The 17,456-nt window shown below is 44.6% G+C and overlaps 1 protein-coding gene across 1 annotated transcript; it reads right to left on the bottom strand.

Moving 5' to 3' along the window:
- Window positions 1-674: 674 nt before the first annotated feature.
- LOC115775496 (probable palmitoyltransferase ZDHHC14) lies at window positions 675-17,160 on the bottom strand. Its single transcript, XM_030723022.1, has 3 exons — window positions 16,962-17,160; window positions 1,825-1,933; window positions 675-1,214 (listed from the first exon to the last, which is right to left on the bottom strand). The coding sequence occupies exons 2-3, from the start codon at window positions 1,897-1,899 to the stop codon at window positions 774-776; spliced, it is 516 nt and encodes a 171-aa protein (XP_030578882.1). The 5' UTR covers window positions 1,900-1,933; window positions 16,962-17,160; the 3' UTR covers window positions 675-773.
- Between the last annotated feature and the right edge of the window lie 296 nt (window positions 17,161-17,456).

Raw genomic sequence — 17,456 nt, forward strand, 5'->3', positions numbered from 1 at the left:
GAAATCCTCTGGAGTTTTTTTTTTTTTTTTTAAAAAAGGTTAATATTTTCACAAAAAAGTGAAAAAAAAAATTCTTATATTTCTTCCTTAATTTGGGGATCACTCCTTACTTTATGAATGTATTTTATATGTTAATCAATGAATAGTTAAGGATTTTAGAGCTTATTTTTTGCTTAAAGACAACCAACTCCATATTTTTTCTGTTTTATAACTGATGTGATGGATGGTAATTTATGCAAGCCTCCTTTTAAACATGAACATTGACTGGGAGAGGACAGATGGGACAGAAACTGAGGAAAAGCAGAACAGGTGCCCCTTAAAATTTGGAGCTGGACTTTCTTAAAGCTGCTGAAACAAAGGGTAAAAAATAAACCAAAATTAAGTCCAGAAGCTCTCAAAACCAAGAAATTTTAAAGTTTGTCATAAAGGGAGAAACTATCAGCTTTTCTTTCTCATCTGGAGATGAGTCTACATGTCAGAGGATCAACGAGATGTCAGATTATCAGTCGCATTTCTGTTCAGAGAGAACTCAAAGAAGAGTAAACTAAGAAGTTTTCTTTGTTAAACTCTTGGGGTTCATGTTCACCATAATTTTTTTTCACCGAGTGCTTTTGTTTGGGTTTTTCATGATCATAACTTCTGAAAAAGTTCATTTGCACTGTCAGTGCATTAGGGTATGTTTTTGTTTTGTTTTTTTGTTTTTTTTTTTGTTTTTTTTTTGGGGGGGGGGCATTAAAAGTTCAATCAAGCTGATAGAGGTCACATGGTTCAGTTCAGACAGAACTGAGCTTCACCAGCCCTCTGACCGAGTCCTCGTGTAGAGTGTCCTGACTGGCGGGGTTGTACAGGGCAGCAGGGGAGGGGACGGGAGGGTGGGGTTGATGATGGAGGTGCAGGTGGTTGGGGCAGGGAAGGGCACCCTGCGGTGTGATGCACGGCGTCTCCTCCGGGCTCACAAAGTGGTGGTGATGATGATGATGGAGGTACAGGTGGTGGTGGCAGTGAGAGTCGACAGCAGTGTCTCTCAGCGTCAGAACATCTCCACTGCAGGATGGCAGGGATGGCTGGGTGGGGGCCAGGTGGGCACAAGGGCCCCCCAGTGTGGTGGTTTTACCGGGCAGTGGGGCCAGAACAATGGGGTCACTGTGCAGCAGAGGTGTGGTGGCAGCCTGCAGGACAAACTTGGTGCTCTGGATGCACTGATCCTGATCACACTGAGGGGAGATTCAAGAAATTAAAACTTTATTTACAACACATACTCTGCACACTGCCCTAAATCCTCCCCTGCTTCCTCTGTGTCTCTAATGGCAGCAGAACTTCAAAATGGGCACCATAAGAACTGAAACCAAAAACTGAGACTGTGATCTCATCAGGAGTGCTTCCATCTGGGAGCAGCAGCTAATTTTCTGTGCACTTCTGTACAGCCAGTAGAGTTGCCCCTACTGGACATTTGAAAGAATGCAGGTTTAAGGCAGCAATCGGGAAGCTGCACTTATCTTTAAATGTTCAGTTTGTTTTTATTCAGTGTTTTTGATGTGTTCAGCGCTGGTGGTTTAAAACATGATATATAATTAAAGAGTTTAAATAAAGTTACATTGTCCTTTTTATTAAAATTTTTATCACATTTAACCGTGTATCATTAATATGTTTTACCTTACGCCACCTGAGTCAACTCCCACTTTTTATCAGAGTTCATGCTACTGATTTACTGACAGTGGATTTTACATGTAGATTTCATGCCATTTTGATCCGTCTTCACCTTATGATGCTTTATTTGCTCTGACATCTCGGTACCAGTCAGCTGTGATGGCATCTTCCACCTACCGTGTGACTGTGGAGCTGAGTAGAGGTGTAGTTGCTGTTGCTGGTGCCATTGGACTGGGAGATGGTCTGCGGCATGTCAGATCGGATCAGACCTCTCCTGTCAATCAAACTGTAACAGACAGGAAGATGGAGATAGAGACCTCAGTGATTATTGAAATGCAAACACATAGACACAAATGCACAGAACAATGAGCGGTTGAGTCACAGGAATAGGTCTAATAAAATGACCATATTCTGAGGAAACTAAGATGCAGAAGCCTGAGTCCACAGGCCCCAGCTAGGTTCAGCCTGAAAGAGCCACATGGTTCCACCTTCCTGTGGGCACTGGCAGAATTTGGTGTCATTTGAATTAGGGTGCATTCAGGTGCAGATGCCCAGGCGATCCGCTTCTCAGTTGCCAAAACTGGCTTTACAAACATGTAATATCAGTTCTCTGGTGGGCAAGGAGCCTGAGCTCTGAAAGCAGCCTCCTGAAGTGAGGCCAAACTCTGTTAACTGCCCTCAGTGAGAGGTGGTAGGCAGGAGTGGATTTAACTTTGGATCACTACGTTGGGTTTTTCCCAGTGGTATAGAGGACCTTCGGGTCAGGCAACGGGTCCTGAGAGTTGTGTGCGGCTATGTGGAAAGCCAACAAAAAAAGTGGACTTCCCACTCGGGGCTGAGGTGGACTTGCTGGCCCAAGTGGAGGAGTGTGCTTGGTTGTCGAATGTAGACAGTAGAAAGAAAATAGTTCCTCCATTAAACAAATTTAATGGATATTTTTAAAAATACTGAGTCATGACTTCTGGAGAGAGACATTACTGCTGAGTTTTTCTAAAGTATTATAGGTATTATATACACGAGAAGCCAGGCAGACTTCTCATGAATATAATATCTGCATAACTGATATCTGGAAAACTGGGAAGCTCACAACAAAACAATCCAGATGGATCAACAGGACTACAGGCTGGAGGAATGAAATGACCCTGTAAAATATGCCTTAAATGATCAAGACAGTAATTCTCTGGATGACTGATCTTAAATTAGCACTTCAATGTTTTTTTTTTGTTTGTTTTTTTTTACCTTGTTACATAAAGGCTGTAATAATTTAAAGTGTGCAGGTGGTGATCTACCCTCATCACTGTTTTTTATGCTTCTTCATGGAGATTTAAACTGAGTATATCAAAATAAATAAATCAGACTGTTGCTGCAGTAATAATCTGTTTGACCTAAAAAGTGTGTTTCTGTGTTTCTAAGTGTGCAGATGGATATCACCACCTGTCACCTTGTCAGCAGGTGTTAAAAAACTGCAAGCAGCCATCCATGAGTAAACAAGCAGACTGTGTAATGAACCTCCATATGTTCGTCACCCTTTTTCTTTTAAAGTCCTCCTTTTGCATATCCTCCCAGAGGCATGTTGCAATTACGCATCATCATCATCATCATCATCATCATCATCATAATCATCATCATTTTTAAAAACTGGTGCCATCTCCTGCTCACCCATCTGAAATCATCAATCAATCAGGAAATCAATCAGTCAGACACTGTCTTCCTCCCTCAGGCTCAGCGATTAATGACTGTTTAGACCTCAGGAGGACATGGGTGGACTAAATAACATGAACAGTAAAATCAATCACCATCATCTCCTTTTTCATCTTTTTTCTTGAATTGAACATGAAAGACTGAATTGAATAATCACTACGAAGATACAGAACTGTAAAAACAAAATGAAAAATGATTGTACTAAGATATGTTTAAATGGATATTTAAATATTTTGTTTCCATGTTTATTGCCCACATCTGTACCACATTATCTCCTATTAATTATATAAACCAATGTTTAGGCTTCCTTTAGTGAGCTAAACTAAAACACGTCCAGATTTCCTGGGTATACTTTAAAAAATATTTGTAAAAAAATACAAAATGAGAAAAATTTCAATTTGGAATAACAAAATGAGTAAAAACAAGAAATAATTACAGCGTGGAGTTCTGAGAAGGGAAGGTTTATTTTATATTTAACTGTGCTCAGTTTAGTCCTGATTAATCATATACTTACTTTAGTCTGGTTCAGTCTGAAATTCACAGTCAAGTACTCATGATTTATGGTCAGACTTCAGTCCTTATATCTGTTTTTACTTTGAATCCTGTTTAGTCCTAAATTCAACACTGAATTTGATTTAATCCATTCCTGAAATTCATTGAATTTCTCAATTTCATTTTCTATTCAGGTGTTGGTGCTTACCTGTTTAATCCTGAATTCAGTTAACCTTGTGAAACCTAAACCATGAAATAATTCACAGAAAATTTCAAATTTTTTTTAAAATCAGGAGCTAATGTTGTCCAGGGCTTCTCCCCCTGGTAGGGTCTCCCATGGCAAACTGGTCCTGGGTCAGGGTCCAAACAAAGAGTGGTTCAGAAGACCCCTATGTCAACAATAACAAGCCGGCTCCTGATAATGATGTGCGTTTTTTGTTTAATGTACCGTCTAAATCGTCTTCGAAAATCGCTTACGACAGAAGTACACTACTGGGACTTAGAAACAACAACCGTGCAAGGATATATCCAGAATTGACTTCGCCATTGATCGAGAAACTCTTGTCGGCCTCGGAGTAATATCCCAAGACAACGGATCCTCCGAGGCAGCGGTCCCTCCTCCCCCCACCAGCCGAAACTGGAAGCAGCTGAGGCGGCGGTGGAGTCTGAGCATACGCCGGAGGAGATGGCGAGGCTGCCGCGCCGGCATCACACATCGATTGAAAACAAACCCTCACAAAACAGCACTACCATCTATTCTTCTGTCGAACGTCCGCTCACTGGAAAACAAAATGGATTATCTCAAGCTGGATTTAACCACTCAAAGACACGTGAAAGAATGCAACGCGATCGTCCTAACAGAGACGTGGCTTCACAACAAAGTTCCGGACAGCGCCATTAAACTGGATGGATTTACAACATTCCGCGCGGACAGAAACCACGCCAGCATGGGTAAATCTCGAGGAGGTGGTGTGTGCATTTACATCAATAACAACTGGTGTACGAACGCTGCAGTTATTTCAAGTCACTGCTCAGAGAACATCGAGTTTTTAACCCTTAACTGCCGTCCATTCTACCTGCCACGTGAATTCAATACCGTCAACATCACATCTGTTTACATCCCGCCCAGCGCCAACACAAAGGAGGCTCTCTCCACCCTGTACAAATCTGTGAGTACACTACAAAACACACACCCAGAGGCGGCCTGCATAATCGCTGGCGATTTTAATCAGGCCAAACTGAAAACTGTAATGCCACACTATCACAAGTGTGTGAACTTTGCTACAAGGGGAGAGAACACACTCGACCAGGTCTACACCAACATCAGACAGGCCTTCAGAGCTGCTCCCCACCCCCACCTGGGTTCATCAGATCATCTCTCTGTTATGCTAATCCCAGCCTACAGACCTCTGTTGACGAGAAGCAAACCAACTGTGAAACAGATCAGGGCCTGGTCAGAGGGCTCCACAGCAACTCTACAGGACTGTTTTGAATGCACAGACTGGACTGTTTTCAGGGAGGCGGCCACCACCAACCAGGTCGTCAACCTCACAGAATATACAGACTCTGTAACGGGATACATAACAAAATGCATGGAAGATGTAACCGTCACCAAGGACATTACAGTGAGGGCAAACGAAAAACCCTGGTTCACCAGGGAGGTACGTGAGCTCCTGAGGGCACGCAACATTGCAAGTTGGCCCTCAAGTCTGCCAGGGCCAAATTGCACCGGGGCGTGAGAGCAGCCAAGCGTGCATATGGGCAAAAAATCAACTCATACTTCACAGACACAAAGGACCCAAGACGCCTGTGGCAAGGCATCCAGTCAGTCACAGACTACAAGCCATCCCCCCCACCATGTGAGGACAACACAGACTTCCTCAATTCACTCAACATCTTCTTCAGCCGGTTTGAAGAAAATAACACCACAACACCCACAAATATCCCAGCAAATCCAGACAACACAACACTTCAACTGGACCCAGCAGACGTGAGGAAGACCCTACTCAAGGTGAACCCCAGGAAAGCTGCCGGACCAGACAACATGCCCGGGCGTGTGCTCAGAGACTGTGCAGACTCACTCACCGATGTCCTCACAGACATTTACAACACCTCTCTGAACCAAGCCACCATACCAGCAAGTTTCAAAGCTACCACCATCGTACCACTACCAAAGAAGTCGCCAGCATCATCACTGAACGACTACAGACCCATAGTACTCACCCCCATCATGATGAAATGCTTTGAGAGACTGATAAAGGCCCACCTGACATCCACCCTCCCCCCCACTCTGGACCCTTACCAATTCGCCTACCGCCCCAAGCGCTCCACCGATGATGCCATAGCAACAGCAATCCACCTCTGCTTGGCTCATCTGGAGAACAAAAACAGCCATGTGCGGATGCTGTTCATTGACTTCAGCTCTGCGTTCAACACCGTCATCCCCCAACATCTGGTGAACAAGCTGAGTAAAATAGGCATCAGCACTTCACTGTGCAACTGGCTGCTGGACTTTCTAACAAACAGACCGCAGACAGTCAGAGTTGGAAACAACTCCTCAGCGACCACCATCATTAACACCGGGGTGCCGCAAGGATGTGTGCTGTCCCCCCTGCTGTTCACGTTGATGACCTACGACTGCTGTGCCAGATTTGAAACGAATCACGTCATCAAATTTGCAGATGACACAACAGTGGTGGGCCTCATCAAAGACAATGATGACTCAGCATACAGGGAGGAGGTACAGCAACTCATTGCCTGGTGTGAGAAGAACAACCTGCTTCTCAACGTAAACAAAACAAAGGAAATTACAGTGGACTTCAGGAAGAAAAAAACAACACACACCCCTCTCACCATCAACGGCAGTGCAGTAGAGTCTGTGAAAAGCACAAAGTTCCTGGGAGTGCACATCACAGATGACCTCTCATGGACTACCAACACCACTGCGCTGGTCAAGAAGGCGCAGACACGACTCCACTTCCTGAGAAGGATGAGAAGAGCTGACCTCCCTATCTCTGCTCTCACCACCTTCTACAAAGGTGCTATTGAGAGCATCTTGACCAGCAGCGTCTCTGTTTGGCACGGCAGCTGCCTAGCTGCAGACAAAAAGGCGCTACAGAGGGTGGTGAGGACAGCAGAAAAGATCATCAGGTCACCCCTACCAGCCATCCAGGAACTGTACACTTCACACTGTTCCAAGAGGGCAATGAACATCATCAAAGACACTACTCATCCAGCACACAGACTGTTCTCCCTTCTACCATCAGGGAAGCGGTACCGCAACCTGCGGTCCCGCACAAGCAGAATGAGTAACAGCTTCTTTCCTCAAGCAATTAGACTCATGAACACACTGAGGAAAGACACTTGAACATTCCATGCCACTTGGCATTTTACTCTTGCACCTTGTATTCAGATGTACACTTTTTCACTTTACTTCTAGGACCACTGATTGTACTTCTGCTGCTGCTATGTGTGTGTGTGTGTGTGTGAGGGGGGGGGGGGGGGGGGGGGGGGGGGGGTTGTGTGGTTGCGTGTCATGTCAGTATACTTATTACACACTGTGTGTGTGTGTTGTGTGTGTGTGTGTATGTGTGAGTGAAGTGAGTGAGGGAGTGAGTGAGTGAATGAAGAGTGTGAATGAGTGAGAGTATTGTGTTGTATTGTATTGCACATGTCTTATCAGTATGTTAGTGTTCGAATGACTGCGCATATGTAAGTGTGTATTGTCTGTGTTTATGCTGTGAATGAATATGTCAGAGTAAGAATGGTAATTCATGTATGAGTAGGTTAGCTGTGTATGTGTGCGTGTGTGTGTGTGTGTGTGTGTGTGTGTGTGTGTGTGTGTGTGTGTGTGTGTGTGTGTGTATGTAAAGAGAGATTATTGTGAATGTCCTATTTAATTGTTTTTAAACTTGCACATTGGAGACTGGTCAAACGCAATTTCGAACTTCTGTGCTAACCCTGTTACATAGATTTTTGACAATAAAGTACACTTGAACTTGAACTTGGAACAGTTTACCCTGCCCAGGATAGGGTTACCCGGGCCCCATCCTGGAGCCAGGCCTGGGGAGGGAGCTCGAGGGAGAGTGTCTGGTGGCCGGGCATTAGCCTGTGGTGGCCGGCTGGGCGCAGCCCAAAGAGGTTACATGGACCCACCTTCCTGTAGGCCCACCACCCGCAGGAGGCGTTGTAGGGGTTGGGTGCAGTGTGTGTTGAGCAGTGGCCAAGCGCGGAGGCCCTGGCGGACTGATCCCCGGCTATTAGGACATGGAATGTGACCTCTCTGGTGGGGAAGGAGCCTGAGGTAGTGCGTGAGGTTGAGATATACCAGCTAGATATAGTTGGGCTCACTTCAATGCATGGCCTGGGCTCTGGAACCAGTCTCCTGGAGAGGGGCTGGACTCTGTTCCAGTCTGGAGGTGCCCTCGGTGAGAGGCGGCGAGCTGGGGTGGGTATTTTTGTATCCCCCCGGCTTGCTGCCTGTATGTCGGAATTTTCACCAGTGGACAAGAGGGTTGTTTCCCTGTACTTTTGGGCTGGGGAATGGGTCCTGACTGTTGTTTGCGCTTATGCATGGAATGACAGTTTAGAGTACCCACCATTTTTGGAGTCGCTGGGCAGGTGTACTTGAAGGTGATCCATCCGGTGACTCCATCGTCTTGCTGGGAGACTTCAATGCTCACGTAGGCAATGACAGTGAGACCTGGAGGGGTGTGATTGGCCCGATCTGAACCAAAATATTGTTTTGTTATTGGACTTCTGTGCAAACCACAGTTTGTCCATAACAAGCACCATGTTCGAACATAAGAATATCCATAAGTGGACATGGCACCAGGACACCCTAGATCACAGGTTGATGATTGATTTTGTAATCGTATCACCAGATCTGCGGCCGTATGTTCTGGACAGTCGGGTGAAGAGTGGAGCTGAGCTGTCAACTGACCACCACCTGGTGGTGAGTTGGATCAGGCGGTGGGGGAAGATCCTGGACAGACCTGGCGCACCTAAACGTGTTCTGAGGGTGCGCCAGGTCTGTCCAGGATCTTCCCCCGGGAACATCTAGCAGAACCCCCAGTCCGCGAGATCTTCAACTCCCACCTCTGGCAGAACTTCAACAGCATTCTGAGGGAGGCTGAGGACATTGAGTCCGAATGGACCATGTTCTGCACCTCCATTGTTAAGGCTGCTGCTCAGAACTGTGGCTGCAAGGTGGTTGGTGCCTGTTGTGGTGGTAACCCCGGAACCAGATGGTGGTCACTGGAGGTGAAGGGAGCATCAAGCTGAAGAAGGAGTCCTGTCAGGCTTGGTTAGCCTGTGGGACTCCGGAGGCAGCTGACAGGCTTGGCAGGCCAAGCAGAATTCGGCTCGGGCAGTGGCCGACGCAAAAACTCGAAAGTGGGAGGAGTCCGGTGAGGCTATGGAAAAAAGACTTTCGGACGGCATCAGTGATTCTGGCAAACTGTCAGGTGACTCAGGAGGGGAAAGCAGTGCTCCACTCACACGGTTTATAGTGCAGGTGGGGTGCTGCTGACTTCAACTGAGGCTATAGTCGGACGGTGGAAGAAATACTTCGAGGACCTCCTGAATCCCACTGACACGCCTTCTGTAGTGGAAGCAGAGACTGGGGACAAGGGGGAGGACTTGCCCATCACCGGGGGTGAGGTCACTGAGGTGGTTAAACAACTCCTTGGTGGCAGGACCCCTGGGGTGGACGAGATTTGCCCCGAGTTCCTGAAGGCTCTGGATGTTGTAGGGCTGTCTTGGTTGACATGCTTCTGCAACATTGCGTGGAGATCTGAGGCAGTGAAATTGGATTGGCAGACCGGGGTGGTGGTCCCCATCTTTAAGAAGGGAGACCGGAGGGTGTGCTCCAACTTCCAGGGGATCACACTCCTCAGCCTCCCCAGTAAGGTCTATACCAGGGTGCTGGAAAGGAGGGTCCGCCCATTAGTCGAACCTCTGATCCAGGAGGAACGATGCAGTTTTCATCCTTGTCATGGAACGCTGGACCAGCTCTTTATCCTCTCGAGCATATTCAAGTGTGCGTAGGAGTTTGCCCAACCAGTCTACAAGTGTTTGTGGACTTGGAGAAGGCATTCGACCATGTCCCTCGGGGTATCCTGTGGGAGGTCCTGTGCGAGCATGGGGTGTCTGGCCTGTTGTTGTGGGACATTCAGTCTCTGTACAACTGCAGTGAGAGCTTGGTCCATATTGCCGATAATAAGACGGACTCATTTCCTGTGGGTGTTCGACTCCATCACGGCTGCCCTTTGTCACAGATTCTGTTCATAATTTTTATGGACCAAATTTCTAGGTGTAGCCAGGTGGCGGAAGGCTTCTTCCTTGGTGGCCTCAGAGTCTCGTCTCTGCTATTTGCAGATGATGAGGTCATGTTGGCTTCATCAGGTGGTGGTCTCCAGCTCGCAGTGGAATGGTTCACAGTTGAGTGTGAAACAGCTGTCGTGAGAATCAGCACCTCTAAGTCTGAGGCCATGGTCCTTAGCCGGAAAAGGGTGGCATGCCCTGTCCGGCTCAGGGACGAGTTCGTGCCCCAGGTGGAGAAGTTTAAGTATCTCGGGGTCTTGTTCACGAGTGACGGGAGAAGGGAGCAGGAGATCAACAGATGTGTCTGAAGTGATGTGGACGCTGCACCGTTCTGTCGTGATGAAGTGGGAGCTGAGTATAAAAGCGAAGCTGTCGATTTACTGGTCGATCTACGTTCCTGCCCTCACCTATGGTCACGAGCTTTGGGTAGTGACCGAAAGAATAAGATCACGAACACAAGTGGCAGAAATGAGTTTCATTCAAAGGGTGGCTGGCCTCTCCCTAAGAGATAAGGGGAGGAGTGCGGCCATCCAGGAGGGGCTCAGAGTAGAGCTGCTGCTCCTCCACATCGAAAGGAGCCAGTTGAGGTGGCTCGGGCATCTGATTAGGATGCCTCCTGGCCACCTCTTGGGTGAGGTGTTCTGAGCGTGTCCCACTGGGAGGAGGCCCCGTGGTAGACCCAGGACACACTGGGGAGATTATATCTCTTGGCTGGCCTGGGAACGCCTTAGGGTCCTTCTGGATGAGCTGGCGGAGGTGGCTGGGGAGAGGAAAGCCTGGGCTTCTCTGCTTAGGCTCCTGCCTCCGTGACCTGGCCCCGGATAAGCAGAAAAGGATGGATGGATGTTTATTGAACCTAACATTATACATATATATGTGTGTGTTTGATTTTGTTTCACGTTTACTACATCATGCATTTGGTGCAGTTAAATCAGATTTTTTGGGGGGTGTCAAACTGATGATGCAGAGGTCTAAAAAAAACCCCACAAAAACTTGTGTATCAATTATGACACACTTGGTTTTACAGGGTTAATAGTATTCTTGATTATAATCCTGATCTGAATGCAGAGTTTAGTCCAGGGGCCTTCAGTTTAACGTCTGTTTGGTCTTAACTTCCGCCAAATTTCCTGCGAAAAGGGAATTTTTCCTTCCCACTGTTGCCAAGTGCGCTCATAGGGGGATCATTTTTGCTGTTGGGTTTTCTGTAATTATTGTAGGGTCTTTGCCATACAATAGAATACAATTACAGTTTGTTGTGGTTTGGTGCTATATACATAAAATTGAATTGAAAATTAACTTCAGTGCTATGTAGTCCTGATTTTACTTATGTTCTTTGTTGTGATTCTGGTAATGAATATAGGCCTGTTTACCACTTAATTCATTTTAGGCTATTCCTGCTTTTAGTTCCAATTTTGATCCTGAATCTGTGTTTAATTTAGCCCTAAATTCACAGCAAAGTAGACCTGATTTCAGTCAGACCTTGATTTAATCAGTGCTCAGAGTACCTGGATTGGGTTGCTCTGCCATTATTTCTTTGGACCTTGAAGAGTGACTGTCAATGGAATTTTGAGATTTTCCCATTTTCTCCGATTTTTCTGGACTTTTCTCTCAAATAAATAAATGAAAATGAAATGGAGCTCATTCTAAATGCAAAGTGAGCAACGGTGTAAAAAATAAAAACAGGAATGCAATTTAAGACTTGTAAGCATTTGTACAAGACATGTATGCAGTATATGTATATCATAGCTTAAGAGTACAGAAACCTGGGCTGTTTCCACTCCTGTTCTCATAGAACCAAAGCTCTCTCCATTAAAAATTAACTTTGCCGTGGTTAAATTTTAGGCAAGCTAAGCAACACGTTATCAATCAGCTGCTTTGACAAACCAATAAAAAGCATTGGCAGCACGTTCCAGAGTGAACCCAGGTTTACAGATGGATCCCATTGTTCCACTGTAACAATGATATATGGCAGAACAGTGGTCAGGATGGAAACATAAGAGTTGATGAAAGCATTGCAGTGATCCATACTGTGGCTCTGATTGCTTTTTGATTAATTCTGTGAGAGACGAGGCTTTATCTGTGCAGAAGACGAGTTCAGAGCCAGGTGAGAGACAGGAAACTCTGAAGGCGAGGATGAGGAGGGTACAATTACGTTGTGGAAGGGCACAGGTGAATACAGTCCTCATTAAACACAGAAATTTACCATTTGCTGAGAGAGGAGGGGTGGAGGAGAGACATTTTTCTCACCTAAAGCAGTTTTAAAGTTTGATATGTATAAGTTCTCATATTCAGAGACCAGAAGGAAACATGAGCAGACATGACACCCACAGGAGTTTTGAGGCAGAAACTAAGAAATAAAAGAAAAAGATGTTTGTTTTTTCCAATCGTGTGAGTTCTCTTGAGCTTTGGCCCTGCAGACACATGTCTGATTTCTAGGAACAATTAGAAGGAAACATGAAACAGAAGTGATGCAGGAACAAACAAAGCTAAGGCTGTGAAGCTCCAGCCATAAAACACAAGGATCGGTCTGTCTGAACTTTGGTGTTTATCACTGAAGTCAATCCTGACTTTATACACTCAGTATTTGTGATTTTAGAATTTCAGCTCTTGTTTAAGCAGTGAATATAGTTCTTAGGTCAGTGCTAAGTCTAGAATAGAATAGAACACCTTTATAGTCATTATACAGGATGAGACTGGAGTCATGGAGACATCTAGACATGAAAGTCTAGACATGAAAACAGTGAAAACTTTACTTTGGTTTAGTCCTGAAATCAGTAGACAGTATTCCTGATTTTGTCCATGCTAATTTTAGCCTGAAATTATTAATTCTGTTCAGTCCTGAATATACAATACATTCAAGATTTTTTTTCTTGAAATCAGTTTGGAGTATTCCTATATTTAGCCCTAAAGTACACAATTTAGTTTTAATTTGAGGGCTGAATTTAGTCCTTCTTTTAAGTCCTGATTTTAGTGCTTTACCCTGTTTATTCCTAGATTTAGTTCCGTGTTTAAAAATGATTTTAGCATTAAATTTGAGTTTATCCTGAAATCAATGACTAATTTAGCCCTGAATTCACTGCAGGGTATTCCTGATTTCAGTACTGACTTTAATTCTGAATTTGGTGCTTGATTGAGTCCTGATTTCAGTGCTAAGTCTCTCCCAAAGAATATAGTGGCTTGCAAAAGTATTCATACCCCTTGAACTTTTCCATATTTTGTCACATTACAACAACATAAATATATTTCAACACAAAGTGGTATGCAATTGTGAAGGGGAACAAAAATTATACATGATTCAAAACATTTTTTACAAATAAACTGAAAAGGGCGGTGTGAAAAAGTATTCAGTATTCTTTTCTCTGAGTGCAACCAATTGCATTCAGAAGTTGCCTGATGACTGCTAATGACTAAAAAGAGTCCACCTGTGTGTAATCTAATCTCAGTACAAATACAGCTGCTCCGTGACGCCCTCAGAGGTTGGTTAAGAGAATATTGGGGTGTAAACAGAATCGTGAAGTCCAAAGAACACAGCAGACAGGTCAGCAATAAGGTTGTGGAGAAGTTTAAAGCAAGCTTAGGCTATAAAAAGATTTCCCAAGCTTTGAACATCTCACAGAGCACTGTTCAATCCATTATCTGGAAATGGAAAGAGTACAGCACAACTGTAAACCTACCAAGACAAGGCCGTCCACCTAAACTTACAGGCCGAACAAGGAGAGCACTGATCAGAGATGCAGCCAAGAGGCCCATGGTGACTCTGGACCAAATGCAGAGATCCACAGCTCAGGTGGGGGAATCTGTCCACAGGACAACTATTAGTCGTGCACTGCACAAATGTGGTCTTTATGGAAGAGTGGCAAGAAGAAAGCCATTGTTAAAAGAAAACCATAAAAAGTCCCAGTTTGCCAGAAGCCATGTTGGGGACACAGCGAACATGTGGAACAAGGCGCTTTGGTCACATGAGACCAAAATTGAACTTTCTGGCCAAAATGCAAAACACTGTGTGGTGCTGAGAATTAACACTGCACATCACTCTGAACACACCATCCCCACTGTCAAAGATAAGACAAGATAAGATAAGATAAGATAAGATAAGATAAGATAAGATAAGATAAGATCGTGTTTATTTGTCACATGCACAGTTATACACAGTACAATGCACAGTGAAATGTATTTTGTACCTGCAACCATATATACAAACACAAATAAATAAGAAGAATAAAAATAAAAATAAGTAATCCACACTATACACTATACTCTATATACTATACACTATACACACTTTTACATGTAATTATAGATTATAATATTTACATTGTGCAATAATGGTCCAGTTAGGGCTCAGAGTTGAGCAGACGGATGGCTTGTGGGTAAAAACTCTTCTTGAACCTTTCAGTCTTAGTCCTCAGGCAGCGGTAACGCCGGCCTGATGGGAGCAGGGAGAAGAGAGAGTGTCCGGGGTGGCTGGGCTGTTTTAGGATCTTCATGGCCCTCTGCCTGCACTGCTTGGTGTAAATGTCCTGCAGGTTGGGGAGGGTGGTTCTGATGGTCCGTTCAGCTGAATGAACCACCCTTTTTACAGCCATGAAGTCCTGCTTAGTGCAGTTTCCCATCCAGGTGGTGATGCTCCCACGCATGATGCTCTCGATGGTGCAGGTGTAAAAGTTCCTGAGCACCTTGAGTGGGAGCTTGAAGTCTCTCAGCCGCCTGAGGAGGTAGAGACGCTGTCTGGCCTTCTTCACAGTGATGTTAATGTGATGAGTCCAGGACAGGTCCTGTGAGATGGTCACTCCCAGGTATTTGAAAGTGTCCACTCTTTCCACCTCAGCACCACTGATGACAAGTTCCTTCGTTTTGCTGACATTGAGCAGGAGGTGGTTCTCCTGGCACCAGTTCTCCAGGTGGGAGACCTCTCTCCTGTAGGCTGTCTCTTCATTGTGGGAGATTAGTCCCACAAAAGCAGTGTTGTCAGCAAACTTGATGATGACATTGGACTCTGACGTGGCCTCGCAGTCATGGGTGTGCAGTGAGTACAGCAGAGGTGGTGTACTATGGTGGTGGCAGCATCATGCTCTGGGGCTGCTTCTCTTCGGCAGGGACAGGGAAGTTGGTCAGAGTTGATGGGAAGATGGATGGAGCCAAATACAGGGCACTCTTGGAGGAAAACCTGCTGGAGTCTGCAAAAGACTTGAGACTGGGGCGGAGGTTCACCTTCCAGCAGGACAATGACCCTAAACATAAAGCCAGGGCTACAATGGAATGGTTTAAAACCAAACATATTCATGTGTTAGAACGGCCCAGTCAAAGTCCAGACCTAAACCCAATCCAGAATTTGTGGCAAGATCTGAAAACTGCTGTTCACAAACGCTCTCCATCTAATCTGACTGAGCTTGAGCTGCTTTGCAAAGAAGAATGGGCAAAAATTTCAGTCACTAGATGTGCAAAGCTGGTTGAGACATACCCTAAAAGACCTGCAGCTGTAACTGCAGCAAAAGGTGGTTCCACAAAGTATTGACTCAGGGGGGCTCAATACTTTTGCACATCGCACTTTTCAGTTTTTTATTTGTAAAAAATGTTTTGAATCATGTATAATTTTCTTTCCACTTCACAATTGTATACCACTTTGTGTTTGTCTTTCACATTAAATTCCAGTGAAATACATTTATGTTTGTGGCTGTAATGTGACAAAATATGGAAAAGGTCAAGGGGTATGAATACTTTTGCAAGCCACTGTAATTTGGATTTTAGTCCTGACTGTAGTCTGGATTTCAGGCCTGATTTAAGTACAAATTTCGGTGCAGAGTTTAGTCTCTCTTTACAGTTCTGATTTTAGTGCTTAATTTAATCTTGTTTACCCCTGGATTCATTTAAATTTATTCTTTATTTTAATCCTGATTTTAGTCATGATTTCAGCGCTGTGTATTTCCTGTATTTAATTTATTTTGGTTTAGTATAGAAAACAGTGGGAAACACAGGTCTGTCCCAACATTTAGGGATGTGATTATTTTTCTTAAAATGGTATATTTTTTCATTTCAGCGGTGGCTCTAGCTCAGGAGGTAGAGCAGGTCAACTACTAATTAAAAGGTTGGTGGTTCGAATGCTGGCTGCTCCAGTCTGCATGCCAAAGTACCCTTAGGCAAGATACTGAACCCCGAGCTGCTCCTGATGCATTTGTAGCCCCAATTTTAGTTCTTAATTTAGTCTCAGATAGTCTTGAATTAAGTTTACAGTATTTTTGACTGTAACCAACCATGCCCACAGAGGGGGGAATTTGGTATTGTTTTTGGTATGTCTGCCTCTTAACAATATACATTAAAACTACCAGTCCAATTCATACATATTTGCACAAAAGATGAAATTTTTGCCATAATTAGGTCAGAGGTCAAGTTTTCTGAAAATCTTGTGAACATGATAACTTGAGAGCAATATCACCTAGGATGTTCAAATTAACACCATAGATGCATCTACCAAAAATCTCAGATGAGTTTGAATCTCAGTGACTTGACTTCAATGTAACGGTCAAAGGAAAATTATAGGCATGGACAGTAAGGCATGTGTGTTATCTCAGTGATTCAGTGTTTGAACAGTGACACATCTGACGGACAATGTTCAGATCAGCAAAAACGTCTGCCGGGGCAAGGCTGGTTATTTGTAAATTCAATTTAAAGTATTTGTGATTTAGTCCTGAGTTTAAACACTGAATTTAGTGATGATTTTAATGTTAACCCTTAGTTTAGTCCTGGTTTCAGTGCTGAGTTTAATACCTGATGAACCCTGCTGCAGAGATGTTGCTTACCTGGGGGGCAGAGGTCCACAGAGGGCAGCACAGCAGTTGGTCAGGATGTTCCCGTAGCTGTAGGGGTTGTAGTTATCCTTCCCTCGCTTGGTGGACCAAGACCCTTTAATCTGGACCAGATCAGAACAGGGACATATCAGAGAACTGGTGCTTCATTTCATCAACTGAATTCCATTCAGTTTTATTTATACAGTGCCAAATTACAACAGTCGCCTCAAGGCGCTTTATATTGTAAGATAAAGACCCTACAATAATTACACAGAAAACCCAACAGTCAAAATGACCTCCTATGAACAAGCATTTGGCGACAGTGGGAAGGAAAAACTCCAACAGGAGTGGGAAGAAAACTCCGGCAGAACCAGGCTCAGGGAGGGGCAGTCATGTACTGTGACCAGCTGGGGCTGAGGGGAGTGACAGGACAAAAGACATGCTATGGAAGACAGCCAGAGATTAATAATAACTAATGACTGAGTGCAGAGTGGGGTTTAAATAGAG

Source organism: Archocentrus centrarchus, unplaced genomic scaffold (assembly GCF_007364275.1).
Source record: "Archocentrus centrarchus isolate MPI-CPG fArcCen1 unplaced genomic scaffold, fArcCen1 scaffold_163_ctg1, whole genome shotgun sequence".
NCBI lineage: Eukaryota > Metazoa > Chordata > Actinopteri > Cichliformes > Cichlidae > Archocentrus > Archocentrus centrarchus.